Source organism: Pelmatolapia mariae, linkage group LG1 (genome assembly GCF_036321145.2).
Source record: "Pelmatolapia mariae isolate MD_Pm_ZW linkage group LG1, Pm_UMD_F_2, whole genome shotgun sequence".
Taxonomy (NCBI): Eukaryota; Metazoa; Chordata; class Actinopteri; order Cichliformes; family Cichlidae; genus Pelmatolapia; species Pelmatolapia mariae.
In genome coordinates this window covers 23,109,349-23,123,973 of record NC_086227.1, presented here as the reverse complement: position 1 = coordinate 23,123,973, position 14,625 = coordinate 23,109,349, and the positions used below count along the sequence as shown (strand labels likewise).

At 40.9% G+C, this 14,625-nt stretch overlaps 1 protein-coding gene across 1 annotated transcript in view; it reads right to left on the bottom strand.

Moving 5' to 3' along the window:
* The window catches only part of nedd4a (NEDD4 E3 ubiquitin protein ligase a), a 37,492-nt gene continuing 22,867 nt past the window's right edge, over window positions 1-14,625 (bottom strand). Inside the window, exons 9-29 of the mRNA XM_063476170.1 lie at window positions 14,001-14,164; window positions 13,788-13,902; window positions 11,785-11,946; window positions 11,546-11,629; window positions 10,320-10,439; window positions 9,840-10,145; window positions 9,559-9,636; window positions 7,505-7,559; window positions 7,347-7,405; window positions 7,194-7,259; window positions 6,599-6,828; window positions 5,212-5,333; window positions 4,395-4,465; window positions 4,195-4,290; window positions 4,017-4,090; window positions 3,870-3,930; window positions 3,716-3,775; window positions 3,506-3,613; window positions 3,292-3,388; window positions 3,054-3,126; window positions 1-1,503 (exon numbers count right to left, since the gene is read on the bottom strand). Coding sequence (XP_063332240.1) covers window positions 1,401-1,503; window positions 3,054-3,126; window positions 3,292-3,388; window positions 3,506-3,613; window positions 3,716-3,775; window positions 3,870-3,930; window positions 4,017-4,090; window positions 4,195-4,290; window positions 4,395-4,465; window positions 5,212-5,333; window positions 6,599-6,828; window positions 7,194-7,259; window positions 7,347-7,405; window positions 7,505-7,559; window positions 9,559-9,636; window positions 9,840-10,145; window positions 10,320-10,439; window positions 11,546-11,629; window positions 11,785-11,946; window positions 13,788-13,902; window positions 14,001-14,164 — 2,304 coding nt within the window. The 3' untranslated portion in view covers window positions 1-1,400. The remainder of the gene's footprint in view (window positions 1,504-3,053; window positions 3,127-3,291; window positions 3,389-3,505; window positions 3,614-3,715; window positions 3,776-3,869; window positions 3,931-4,016; window positions 4,091-4,194; window positions 4,291-4,394; window positions 4,466-5,211; window positions 5,334-6,598; window positions 6,829-7,193; window positions 7,260-7,346; window positions 7,406-7,504; window positions 7,560-9,558; window positions 9,637-9,839; window positions 10,146-10,319; window positions 10,440-11,545; window positions 11,630-11,784; window positions 11,947-13,787; window positions 13,903-14,000; window positions 14,165-14,625) is intronic.

Sequence of the window (14,625 nt, the reverse complement as noted above, 5' to 3'; positions counted from 1 at the left end):
TGGAAAACAAGTAAAAAAAATAAATAAATAAAAAGAAACTAAATGAAAAAAAAGTTTAATCTTTTTGTTGTTTAAGGACATTTTAAACTGTTGAACAGAAACACCCAATTAGTGTTTAACAGCAATGGAGACAAATTAAGTGGCGAGCATGGCTTTTTTTTTTTTTTTTTTTTTTTAAAAAGCATTAAATTCTTGGCTTTGCTAGAGTGCAATAGTTTTTACACCGAGCATGAAGGACCTGCATGTAATAAAGTGACAATATAAGACCCAAAATGAGCTGAACACGACTGTATAAACAAGCACGCACAAAAGCCGTGAACTTCGGTTTACTACAAAGAAAGAATGCGCAGTGGTATTTGTGTGCACCTCAGGCGTAATTCAGACTATTCATTCACATGTTTTTATAGAGAAAATGGGGCCTGATGAAGTGGAAATGACTTACTAACATTAAACACCTACTACTATTATTAATAACTAAGGCAGTGTGTAATGTACAAACAGATGAGCTTTCTTGTTTCTAGAACTCGGCCAGGATTTTTTTCCCTCTGAACTTGCCCCTGAACTTTCACCTTTCTTCTGATGCAGATTTTCTTGCAGCTTTTGATTCCACAAATGGGTCCATCACATAAAACATTTCCTTATCCCTGCTCTTCCCCTGCCATCTCTGGTCAGTTCCTCAATTTCACATTTGGTACAACTACCTTTTTTTAATGGCCAAATTAAATAACCTGAGGTGCAAACAGTGGTTTCATTAACAAAACAAAAAACAAAAACCCCCAAAACAAAACAAAAGAAAGAGTGGTTACATCCATTCATGTCTAAAGATGAAGTGGAAAGACTTGTTTATGTATTTACAGTTTCAAACACTGATGTTATTAAGAGAGGACAATCTGACTGAAAGGATGTGTGTACACATCTGTCTTTATGCATCTGGCTGGGCAAAAAGTGACTAAAACTAAATCAAACGTCCATTTTTAAAAAGGTAGGTTTTTATCATAAACTGTACAGCTGTTATTCACATTCAGATACTCTTATCGCTTCACAGAATCAAGTTATTTAAATATATGAGCATTTTCGCAGAACAAATAAGAGTGAATACACCTTTGAGCGACTTGCATCAGAGAATTAAATACTAAGATAACCTGATTTGTAAACTTTACAACACGCAGGGTGATGTAAAAACACCTCCATCACTCCAGATTTCATGTCTTTTCTTCAGCTGGGCCCCGACAGAGGACTCATGTGAGTCTTGTTGCTGTCCATCTTCACAGCCGGCAGGTTAAAACCTGAGTCTGATACACAGCTTTGTTGTTTTTGTATTTTTTTCCCCAGGGGCATCACGCAGCTTTGCTTTACTCCAATGACAGCAATGTCAGTTCAGCTCATTTCCCACGTATGCACTAATCCACCCCGTCGAAGCCTTGTGCATTCTCTATAGCGATGTTAAGCTTCTCCCTCAGTTCCTCAAAGGACTCGTACGGAGGAAGGTCCAGCCGATTAAAGCTTTAAGAAGCAAAAGAACAGACAAGAAGAAATTCACAGTTAAAATTTAAGCAGTGGCAAAAAGGGAACACGCAGGAGCATAAACACCGTGATGTGCCAGCGAAACTAAGAATGACAGTAATGCGCCACTAGTGGGCTTCCACAAGTCTGCACTATGAGATACAGTAGGCAGTTTGAAAGCAGCACAAAACATGGATGAAGTTTCTGGTCTGGGAAGTGAAGCCAGTGCTTAAACCTGCATTCTTTCTAAGACTCGTCTGACTGCATGAAGATTTCTGGTTGTGCAGAAGTTTATGAAAAAACTGCCTTCAGCTCTCCTGCTCTGCAACCTCTAGCACTTTCCTGATGACTTTGCAGCCTTAATCAATAGTTTCTGGTCACGCTGAATAGAACATGAAGTTATAAAATGTGGTCATTATTAGAGTAGGAAAGGACGGTTATCCAGGGTACACCGCTCTTCAGAAACCCGAGTACAATCTCACTGCTCACACATGCGCACACACACACACATCTCCGCAGACAGTCATCTACATGTTGTAGCTCTGTAGTGTCACCAGGAGGCGCTGTTCCAAATGTGTGGACAAACAGGTCTATGGGCTACACCTTAGAGTGTCATGTCTGACTTCAACACAAGCTTGCTTATAACAGCACCTCACTAAACAGCCACATTACGGTGGGTACATAGATGATTGATACCAGTCTCTTTTCAACAAGCTGCTCAATTTCAACACAAAACATGGTCAAAGCAAAGTGACGCTAATGCTTTAAACTGGCACTCTTTCTAAAGGCCAGTAGGGCGATGAGACTCTGGCTGCAAAGAGAAGCCAGAAAATAAATCTATGAGAAAGGATTTATTTATTATTATTATTTATAAATAAATAAAATGCCATTTTCTATAAATGTTCTGTACGGCACAGTGTTTATTTAGTAACACTTTGAAAACACATCAGATCTCAGTGGGGGGGAAAAACCCAAATAATGTTGATATCTATACTTATATGGACTAGGTAATGTGTTAGGAACACCAACTATTAGAATATGTGCTGTTACAACTCCGGGCCTTCGTGCAGGATTTGTGTTGAATGAGTTTCCTGGGTAGAGGCTCATGGGAAAATCTGAGTAAATCCAGTCTTTTTGGGTTTGTGGATCCCTGCTGTTTGTGTGATTTTCCATGTGTCTTGCCAATTTTACCGGGGGGATTGATGGGCCAGTGATTGGTGAAGGTGTTTTTCTGGAGTATGATTAATTGTTTTAGGGATTCCCACCTATCACGTAATTCTTGTAAGGTAACAGTAAAAATATAACAAAGCTGAAATGGCTAAACTCAACTGTGCTAATACTACAAGCTTCACTGCTAGATCCACAGCAAGAAGAGCAGAGGAAGAAACAACTGTGCTTTTATCCTTTTTAAAAGTTGGCAAAAACCTTCAATAAAATCTAAAATGATGCTTTGTTAAAAACAACTGTGTCCAATATAAAGGGAGAAAAAAAACAGAAGAGGAAGAAGAAAAAGAAAAGAAAAAAAAAGCAAAGCACAGTGAAATGCTTACCATGTGTGGGCCCTGGGAAGTTTTTCACGTGTTCCCCAAAGCTCGATGGTGAAGAGCTGCGGTCCATTAGAGCCTGGTAAATAAAACCATTAAGCATCAGATGACAACAACAAACATCATGAGTTCAAGTGGAATTAATTTGCAAGAAACAAAGAAATCAACCCAAGGGCAAATAGTAAAAAAAACAAAAAACAAAAAAAACCCCGTTCATTTAGAGAGGGAATAATTCTAATCTCACCATAGAGTTCAGCAAAGCCATTCATCGGGACCCTGGATGTTCCCGTCACAAACTGTAAGAGCCGGATTCGCTTTTCCGCATCCATCAGCAGCACCGCCTGTAATAAAACAAAACAAAAAGCATGAAAAAAAATACATATCACTGAAGCTTTTCTGCACAGACATCCCTGCCCCAGCTGCAGATTATTAGCCCCAGGTATGGAAACTTGTTTCACCTTCCAAAACCACAGGATAACCACGTGGTTGGAACAGTAGCCGTTCTTATACTTTGTGTTCGCTCTCCAGTCGTTCACGTCCACATCTCCAAGACCACACATGAGCAGCTGTGGAGGAAAACAAAGCAGATACACTGAACATTTTCCATCTCTGAGAGACTGAAACGGTTTTGTTTTTTTTTTTGCTAGTTGGATCAGCTAAAAACTCACCTCGAGCTCATTCTCATCAAAGATCTTGATCAGATCTTGCGGTACCAACTCAAAGAATCCCTAAAACACAAAGTATACCAGACTTTTATTCCTTTGTGTGTCTTTAATACCTGTACCGTGTTTAGCAAGTTTAAAAAACAAAACCACCGTTTACCTCCTTGAAGGCAGTCATCTGCTTCTGTATTCTGTTCACAAACCTCCACTGAATCACCAGGCTGTTAATCACAAAACGGCATGTCAGCATCAAACTGCATTTACACACACACTGAGAAAAAAAACAAAGTAAAAGCATTTTTCTTACTGGATGTATTCATCCTTGTTTTCATTGGTGACGACAATCTCTGAGCCATCGGGTTTCAGGTCATGCTGGTGAGTCTGAACAGGTGGTGGTGTAAGAAATGAAGCATCAGTCAGACAGACACAAAGCCGTGTCACAAATTAAATGTTGGGACAAAAAAAAACAAGGACGTTCAGCAGACCTGTCCAAACAGCTCTTCATCAATAGTGAACCTCATGTCCAGGTCTGTTGGGTCGTTCTCCAAAATCCACTTCAGGGAGTTGAAATATTCACCGTCCTGAAAAGAAAAGAAAAAAAGACATTTAATTAATTGAAAATGATCTACATCACATCCAAGATCCCGAATCACACCAATGCAATAATTACTACAGTCATACTCACAACAGACTCCATGTCCTGGAGGATGATTGGCTTCCCCAGCATCATCTTGTAGAAGGGCCGAATGAAGAAAGCTGTGAAGTAAACAAATATGCAAACACTTACAAAGATATTTACTGGTGACGTTTTTAAAAAGGTGCAACAAGAGCAGCTCCCATCAAACCAAACGTGTCCATCGTAATGCCTCCTCCTTCCATTTACATTTACAAACAAACAAACAAACACACGTGGTAGCTATAGTCAGCTGATTGTAAGTGTGTTTTCCTGCTCCTCTTCCTCTTGTTACTTTCACTCTCTCTGTTATGCATACTGTTAGTGAGAGTTAATGTGGGTGAAACAGAGCACAGGAGAGCAGTGAGGACAGACTCTACCACCGAGCTGAAATTAAAATCAAGTAAATATTTATTTATTTTTATTTTTATTTTTTTTAAAACCCAGCTTTTTGGCAAGTCTGGAGTGCACTCTGTCATCCGTTTCGAGTGTCCTCTCTGTTGGTTTTCTCAAATTATAAAAAACTGGTGGCACCAGTGTGACCCCTCAACGTGAAGATGAACCTAGAAGATACCCCATCAGCCTTTTACAGCTGGAGGTAAAAACAACCTGAGAAAGCCAGCAGTCTCAAATGGAGGGACTCCTATCCAGAACCATGTACAAACACCCAGAAAAGTTACCAAAATGCAAACAATAAAGCGCAGACAACAAGACACAAAGAAAGACAGCGAGGTAATTTTTTCACTTTCTTTAAATAAAAATACTTCCTGCTGCTACATGAAGAACTCTTAAAATATCTGACCATTTTCAGCAGCCATGTGACACTCACCATCGAGGAGTTTGCCGTGAAACACAGCCATGCCTGCCACGCGGCCGATGAACTTGAAGTAGGTCAGGTGGTCCTCGTTGCATAAACCTGAGTTGGGGTTAATCTGCAGTGTGTAGTTGTCCCTAAAACATAAGGCAGATCAGGAAAGTGTCTTTAGTAAATGCAGTAGTACTTGCATAGTGTTTTTCTACTCAATTTGAACACTCAGAGCTTTCTGTCTACAAGTGTCATTCACCCATTCATACAATAGCATTTTCTAACCTGATATTCACACTCTCACAACTTTGGGTTCAGTATCTTGCCAAAGTTCAGGGAAAAGGGCATTGAACCACCAATCTTCCCACAGGTCAACAAGCCACAGCACCAAATGTTAGTATGAACAATTACCACTTTTGTGGATCCTAGCTCAGATAGCCCTATAAGCGGACTGAACATTCTCACGTGGTTTGTAGTGGCACATTTTGGGTCACCTGGATTTTTCTGCGTGAAAAGAAGCCAAATCACGGGGAAAAACTTGTGCAAAATCATGAGCTGATTCAAGCCAGGATAAATGATCTACAGCTGTGAAAATGCCCTTAGAGAGCTGATCCAGGCCTTTGCTGTAACATATACCACAGTTATTTGATGTGCTTCGTATCACCAGGGTTGGAGATTTTGATTGAACCTTTTTTCAGCCCACAATTTCACAGCCAAAGAGAGTTTTGATTGCCTTCTGTGTGTGAATGTCTGCAGCACCTCTCCCTCATTCCTCTGTGTGTATGTCAGCTCTATTTTTTCTCTCCCTTGTGTTTCTGTTGTTCCCTGGTGTGAGGGTGCTCTGTGTCATTTTGTGTATCTGGGAGTGGCTGAAGACTCCCATGCCTGCAGCTGCTTTTTGCATAAACCCCCAGGTTTACGCATTGCTCAAAATTCGTAGTACATCTTCCCGCCGCTTTAAAATTAGCCTCTTCCTCTCCTTTTCCAAGGAATGCATCAGCCCCCCCTTTTACACTTATCCCACTGGCTTCCTGTCAGCCTCTTATCTGTCATACTCCCCCTGACTCACTCATACTCCTACAGGACTCAACCAGTTCCTATTTACAGTGAAAATGAAGGTTAATGAAGAATATGACCTGTAAATATGCCCCCTTAAACAAAAACACATCATCCCAAACATCGTTACCTCACAGAGACACAATGAAATTAGCAGTGATTTAATATATTGATCTCAGGAACTGTACAAAAGTCCTGGATTTGAATTAAATACAAGCACTGACATCTTTTTGTCCACATTTTAGCTGTCAGTGTACAGGATGCACATCACTCGTGCTACATATAATTGCTTAAAAATTTCCAAAAGTGGGAAAACTACAAGTAACAACAACTGAAAACAAAAATAAAGACTCACGTGGCGGAATACTCGAATAGCCCGTAGTACGGGTTGAACATCTCTTTGGACATTAGGAAGAACCACTCCCTGGCCACGCCACCGTAGTCCAGTCCTTTTTCTCCATCAAACTCCACCCACAGTCGTGCCTTCAACAGGTCTGGCCTCTTGACCGAGAGGATGCGTCGGTATGAGTCCTCCAGCACTGCATTTCGTTTCAGCTTCATCTCAAAGCGGTTTGGGATGTCCGCCTACATTTAAAAAAAAGAAAAGAAAAAAAGCAAAAAAAAAAAAAAAAGCACAGTGGTGAGTTTTCGGTTACCTTTAAGAAGTTAGGTTAAAAATTAGTGTGGCGGAGGTGTGGTCCCTGGCTCAGCTGCAGGGGAAGAGTGGTCAAGGGGGCAGTGCCAAGGAGGCTGGAGAGACAGGTGGCCTTTTGTAAACAGTGAAGCTGGAGAGCAGAGGGAAGTGTGTGTGCTGACAACCGACTGGAAAGTCGAGGAGCCGGGTGCCGAAACATACATGTGTGTCACTTCAATAAACACTTCCAAGTATAAAATATCACAGTGTGTCAGGTCGATCTCTACAATCAGTAAGAGCTTTTGAGGATGCTCACCGGTTTCTTCAGCTTCTTCTTGAAGTAGTCATACTTCTGTTTGTAGTCTCTAGAGTAAGGCACTGCCTGTAATCACCAAAGGATAGAGGTCAGTAACAGCAACAGCAAACAACAAACAACAACAACAGTTTTCAATTTCAAATCCATACTCACTGGTCCAGTTATAGCAGCGTTCTGCAATCTGGGATCTTCCCATTGTGTGTTCTTTGTGTCTATGAAATAAAATATATCAAAAAGCATATATTAACAAGAAAACAGATTTATTAATGTACTAATCAAAGATGTTTTCGACTTAAACACATCATACGCACTGTGATCTATGTAGAAGACCCTGCCATCACTGTGGACCCTCTCCTCCCAGCCAGGCTAGAAATGAAGAAAATATCAAATCTATATTAATCAGGCAGGTTAAATATTACATCAGCAAACAATACAGTGTTCAGCCACAACAGTAAAACCACCAGAAGTCTCAAGAAGGAAATGCAGTGATGGATAGTTTGAAGCACATAAACAGATTAATGGGACAATTATCTCTAAATTATATCAAGGAAACGGAAACGCAATAATACCAATTACATTAAAACAAAACAGGGAAACGAACTAAACATAGAAACAGCTGAGGAGACATCAACTAGCTCAAGGAAATGACTAAACATCTGATTTTTGTTACACCTTATGTTAAAAGCAAGCAATCCTGGTCACAGCAGCAATCCTGGAGACAGTGTGGTCATAACCACTCCCACATATTTTGGAAATTAAGTAAAATTCAAGTATTTCAGGAGAATATAGGTGTAGCTCTAAGATGCCAGGTTATGAAATCCCAGTAGATGTCATGGTACTGTACCTTGGAGCAATTAAAGAGGGTGTTGTTGTTGTTAAAAAGTCGTTTTTGCACAAATATTCTTTACCTAAAACTATAACAAAGACCTGGTATAAACTTGACCCACCAGGTCTTAAACAATGGATAGAGTACCATCTTTATAAAGAAGAGGACAATTTTCTCGCTAAAGGCCTTAAGGAGATGCTTTTTTACAAAAGTGGAAGAAAAGGATCGCTTTTATGTCAACTGAGATGGTTAAGGACAGTTGGGACAATATATTCTGAGAATGTAGCGATGTTTGCAGCGTCCCACCGGTCTTGTGCTTTTTGTTAAAACTTGAAGAGAAAAAAAACCTTAAACACTGGCAGGTGGAGTAAATAACACTGATAACCTTGATAAATTTGGGAAATGCCAAGGAGTGGCAGCAAGCAAACGGGCAGCCGATGAGCTGGACACAAAATGTTTTCATAGACGGGTAACTGACGGATGCTGACAACAGTGGTCCAAGAGGATAAATGGTGAAGGGTCAAGTGTGCACTAATTTAACTGCTGTGCATAAGAGGAGGAAGGTGGATCCATGCGGTCTGATCCTACAGAAGAGCGAGTGTAATACAAATTGATGAAAACCTCAATTTGGGCTGCGAGAGAAAGAAAGTGCGTCACCGCTTACTGTGTTGTCCACTGATATAAAAAGCCTACAGTGGGATGAAGATGAGCCACGGAACAATGAAAGAAGATGGGCCGTTTGATGAATCACTTATTTTCTCTTGCACCTTTGTATTAACTGGGAGAGGTATGTGAAGCACGCAACTGATGGATGTAGATTGGTGCTCTGGGTAGTTAAAAAGAAATCTGCTCTTTCATTGTTTCAGAAAACAAAAGATTTATTTTAAAAATGAAATGAGAGTCTGATTTTATGCACTGCATGGCTAATGTAACACATTTTGTCACATGCTTTATGTGATTAACACATGTACATTTCTATGGAAGTATTGTGAAATGGTCATGTGTTTAAATTCTTTTACCTTTGATATTATTCATGTCTTTAGGGATTATTTTTTTAATTCAATTTTACTTGTATTAAACATCCCATTCTGAATTTATAATTTTTTCCACAACATACTTTTCCCTATAAATAGCCATATGTTGAAAAAAAGTCAATAAGAATTTCTTTAGACCACACAGCCCACTGTGTATGTGTCCTGCAGTGGCCTGTTTAAGCAGGAAAACTGGAACTGTCACATGACAAAATTCAAAATATGACCTCTTCCTTCAATATTTCCAGAACCAAGTGTTGACTTGACTTCAAATCTGATAAGGAAACTATGGGATATGCTGAGACACTCAGCAACCTTGAAAAACTCTGGACTTTAAAAGTTTCCTTTGCCAATGTCTCAGTCCCCTATTTTGAAGATGCGTTGGTGGCACAAGTGGACTGGACTTTACTACGCATGGTGGTCTTAATGTTTTGGCTAGCAGGCTTTTTCCCCTGATAGCTAATCCTCAAAAGTTGATGCCTGTGTTGCATCTTGTTACTGAACTTACCGGCAGAGGGCCGAGATCGGAAGGATCAAGCGAGGATCTCCTCCTCATTTGTACAGGAATCCTTAGCCTGGGATCTTCCTGTTCAGAGAAAAACAAGCAGGGTGTGTTTCAGTCAGAGAGGAAATCCTCACACAAGAGATGGTGGTGAGTTACAGCTTGGAAACTCACTTGCTTTGTGACACAGATCAGAAAAAAAGTCAACTAAATAGCTGAAACCCAGTCTAGTTTTTCTGAATTGGACACACAGGTGCATTCAAAGCCTTTGGCTGCTATCTTCTCACCCAGGTAGTTGTCTTGGTATTGTGGTCGATGAAAAACGGCCTTCCATTGGGCGCACTGCGAACTTCCCAACCGACCGGCAGGAAGCCAGATTCTCGCGTGGCCTCGGGGCTTGGAGTGTGCTGAGGAGACTCCTCTGTTGGTGCTGATGGTTGGGATGGTGTAGGGCTTTGTGATAAGCCTGCACTACTCTGTGCCGCTGCTGCTGCTGCTGATGGTGCTGCTGCTGATGACGGTGTTGCTGCTGCTGCTGACGGTGCTGCTGCTGACGACGGTGCTGATGGTGCTGGTGCTGCCTCTGAAGTTCTCTGTACAAATAAAAAGACTCCAGTGAGATTCTAAATCGAGAACAGACACACTGAAGGGGAAAACTGACAGAACAGTGCTATTTTAGAGTTTTAATCTAATAAAAACAAAACAAAACAGGGGTTTAACAAAAGTTGCTATGCAGAATGTGAATAAAAAGATGAATGCTGAAGTACCTGCACGAGAGGTCGTGTCCATGTAGTGGTTCGGTTGTTGTGGTTGATATAGTAGCGTCTTCCTTTACTATCTCGCTTTTCCTCCCAGCCTGGAGGTAACCCAGTTGAGGTTGGAAGCAGCTGTCAAATTAAAAATAAGTAAATACATTCTCAAGACGATAATTCAAGGACAATAATTTGGCATAAGATATAATTTCCACCATAATCATACAGACAGTCATTATAAGGCACTCTATGCAAGTGGATTATTATTAATCTATCCTATCCAGTTTGTTGGCCAGGTTCCGTTGTGGTCTGACTACTTCGTGTGGAGCCTTATTACTTCAAGCTCACAGAGGCTGAAGAGCCTATGACCACCCACTGCAGTCCAAGATGCCACGTTGGTGAGGCCTATCACAGGATGAGAGACTCACTGGCTGAATAACAGGACTGTTGTGAGATTGGTCAGGGACTAGCAGTGCTGGGTCAGAAACCCTCTTGTGATTGATTTGGTTGCTAGCAGATTGCTGGAGTAGTCCAAAATTTGTATGGAAGATGCCAAACATATGCAAACACTCACCAACTGCTCACTAGTAATGAAACTAGAAAGTCTGACACAAACAGGAAAAGATAACTCAATAAACATATTTACTAAATCAATCATGACTGGCAGGGATTGCTGACTGCTCTCTAGGCCTGTGTGACACTAAGGGAAGATGATAAGATGGGCTGATTACAAAGGACTGAACTTTCAAAATAAAATATAGAAACTCGCATTCTAAACTTTCTAATGCACATGAACAAATCAAAAGCATGACTGGTAATAATTTCTATAAAAGACAGCACGGTGGACTAAAAACAACAACACCTGGACCAACAGCAACAGACACAAATCAGCAATCAGAGCTTTCAGCAAAAGAGAATGAGAAGGCATTTCAGATTTGATCTGGAGTGACAAGTTTTTTGTATCCAAAAAAAATAGTATAAGTGGTCAAATGACTCTAACCTAATCTGTGGGAATAATTGTGATACAGATTATTAATTGTGAATCTAGCAAACAGACAAACTCTAGCAAACACAATATTCCACATAGAAATCTATAACGCAGTTAACAATGCTGTATTCCTTAAATGTCCCTCCACAGGAACTGTGACAGTCTAAGATGATTGAAAAGTGAACTCATGAAGACTAAAGCATTCAGATGTAAGAACATTTTGGGGACTTCAACAGAGAGGCAAAACACTCACCACAGGATTAGCAGGATGTTCCTCTCCTGTTGAGGTCTGGGCACTTCCTCTGCGACTGGAATGCCTTGAATTACTGCTGTGATCCTGCAGGAGAGCGGAAGGATGACTCTGATGACCACTTGGCCATTAATGTGCATAAATTTTCCACCACTCTCAGCTCACATTTATATGATTACGAGCCTACTCCCCCCCTCTGCTTTCAGTAAGTCAAACCTCAAGCGACACAGAAAATAACTCACGATCTGGGAGGAGCGCTGCTCGCCAGCTGCGGCAGCGATGTTAACATTCCTCATTTCATCGCACAGTGAGTGGAACTCCACTGGGGTGCGGGGTGAAGGTGATCTGAGCTGGTTACTACTGTGGTACTGGGTGGAATCATCCTCTGTAATGATCTCCCAGCTCTACATGATGACAGAGAGGAGACTCCAATGATCCGAGGCAACAACAGTGCAAGGCTGTCAGAGGTAGTATGACAAAGATCTGAACTTCTTTGTTTAAATATACAGCGGATTGAGAAGACGAGCCCGACGCATGACACCTGCTTTGCTTAGGCTGTGTTAACACTGATGAACCTTAAAGCTGGTTTTAAAAACATCCCTGTGTAGTTAACCTTTTTTTACAAGCCTGTAAGCCTGCACATGATAGAATTAACTTAATATATACATAAAAATCAAATGAATTGGGCTCTATAATCATTTTTAAGAGCTACTTAATCAGTACTTCCTGTCTTTGTCCTTTTCTCCGCCGACTCCCTTTGCTCCACCCCCATCAGTTTCACCTGTGTTTAATCACACCTGTGTATTTACAGTCCTCTTGTTTTTCCTGGTACCCACATCCTGCATCCTTCTCAGGTGTCTCATGGTTCTTTCCGGATGCCCTGTGTTTTACTCTTCTTGGACCTTCTACTGATATTGTTTTGGATTAGCCCTGCTCACGTGAGCAATGCCCTTTGTTGCCATTTTCCTCCATAGGTCAAAGTTGAGCTTAATTGTACCATTGCATGTCTTTGCAACACTGCAACAGTTTGTATCACTATTAAAAAGGATTAATTAAGATCATGTCCTGCACTTATTTTGAAAATGCACAGTGTCCATCTGAGTTCAATCTGAGCATCAGAATGGGGAGGAAAGGTGAATTCACTGACTATGAATGCAGCATGCTTGTTGGGGCTAGACGGGCTGGTCTTAATATTTGAGAAACTGCTGATATACTAGGATTTTAAGAGAAGACCATCTCTGAATGCAAAACAACTGCTTCAAACCTTGAAGCAGATGGGCGACAGCAGCAGTAAACCCCACCGGATGCCACTCCTGTCAACTAAGAACAGGAAACTGAGGCTACAGTTCACACAGGCTCACCAGATTGGACAATAGAAAATTGGGAAAATGTTGCCTGCTCCGAAGACTCTTGATTTCTGCTGCGACATTCACATCACAGGGTCACAATCTGACATCAACATGAAAGCATGAATCCATTCTGCCTTATATAATACTGGAGGTGGTGTGGGTGAGGCTTTCTTGCAAACCTTTGGGCACCTTGGGAACTAAATGAGCACCATTTAAACCCCACAGTTTCCCTAACTATTGCTGCTCACCATGTCCATTCCTTTATGACCACGGTGTATCCATCCTCCAAAAACTCAAATCATCTCAGTAAGGGTTTCTTGAACCTGACAGAAAGTTCACTGTCATAACATGGCCTTCAGCACATTGCATCTCAATCCAATTGAGCATCTTTGGGATGTGGTGGAACAAGAGATTCACATCATAGATGCACAGCAACTGTGTGATGCTATCATGTCGACATGGACTAAAATCTCAGAGGAATCCTTCCAGCACCTTGTTAAATCTTTACAATAAAGAAATTAAGGCAGCTCTGAAGGCAAAAGGAGCCTAAGACTACATTTATGTACTAAATATATTTCCAAGCAGAACATCACTGAGAAGGCAGCATCACCAATATTTCTGATTATTCCTAACAGACTGCTATAGACTATATCCTGAGGCAAGCAGCAGACTCCTTTACTACTGTGTTAACCAGGTAGGTGCTAACCACGTTTATGTTGGCTGTTTGGTGCTAAGCAAGTACTGCAGAGTTGGGCGGGTTTCGAGGTTTCTGCAGCAAAAACAGCATTATGAAAGGGTTGGACTCAAGTGTTAAACCATGAAATTTGTTCTCTAATTTTAGCAACATTATCAGAAATCCTGGGACACAACAAGGAAACAAAAAATTAAAGAGTTACCTCTGGAGACTCTTGCGTGCTATCCTCATGTTCTGAGATCTGTCTGCGTGTTATGAAAACATGCGCCGCATCCGTATTACTGTTCTGTCTTCGTTGAACTTCCAAATTGCCGTCTCTGTTCAGGGGGAGACAGACACTTAGACTCTCACTAATGAAATTCATCAAAAGGGTTTTTTAAATTAATTTTTTTATAGGATATGGGAGCCATCTTACTGCGTGGTGGGCCGTTGCCATTGTGTGGTTCTGGTTTCATGATTAACATAGTAGATCCTTCCCAGATTATCTTGCCTCTCCTCCCAGCCAGGAGGAAGAGGAGGCAGGATCTGGTTTTGTCTGGGACCTGACATATCATGTGTCTCCAGAAGCTCCCAACCAGGCTGTTAAACAAGGAGGACATCATTTTGAAATGCTAAAGAACTAAACTAAGCTGTACAGATGGAAAACTGGAGATAAAAAAAGTCTTGCCTTATTGGAAAATAAAATTAAACGGCCATTTTCACAGAGCTTTTTCACATTTACAAACACAGCTACTGATATTAATATGTACAATTTACTATATAAAAAGTTCAGTGCAAATAACTTTGTGTGTACTAAACTTTATCTGGTACCTTACTATTACTGTTATTGGTAACTGTGAGTGGCATGCAAATAGCTGCGGCTATGCATAATGGTTGCTTTGGCCTTGAAGGCCTCCATTACCCTTTTCTTTGAATAGTTTTTTGTATTCGGGATTCTTATTTCCTACATTTCTCAGATGACTGTCTCAGTTTCACACACATTCATGCTTTGTCATTTCCTTTCTATAAATTCCACGCCCAATTTTTGTGGTGCAAACAGT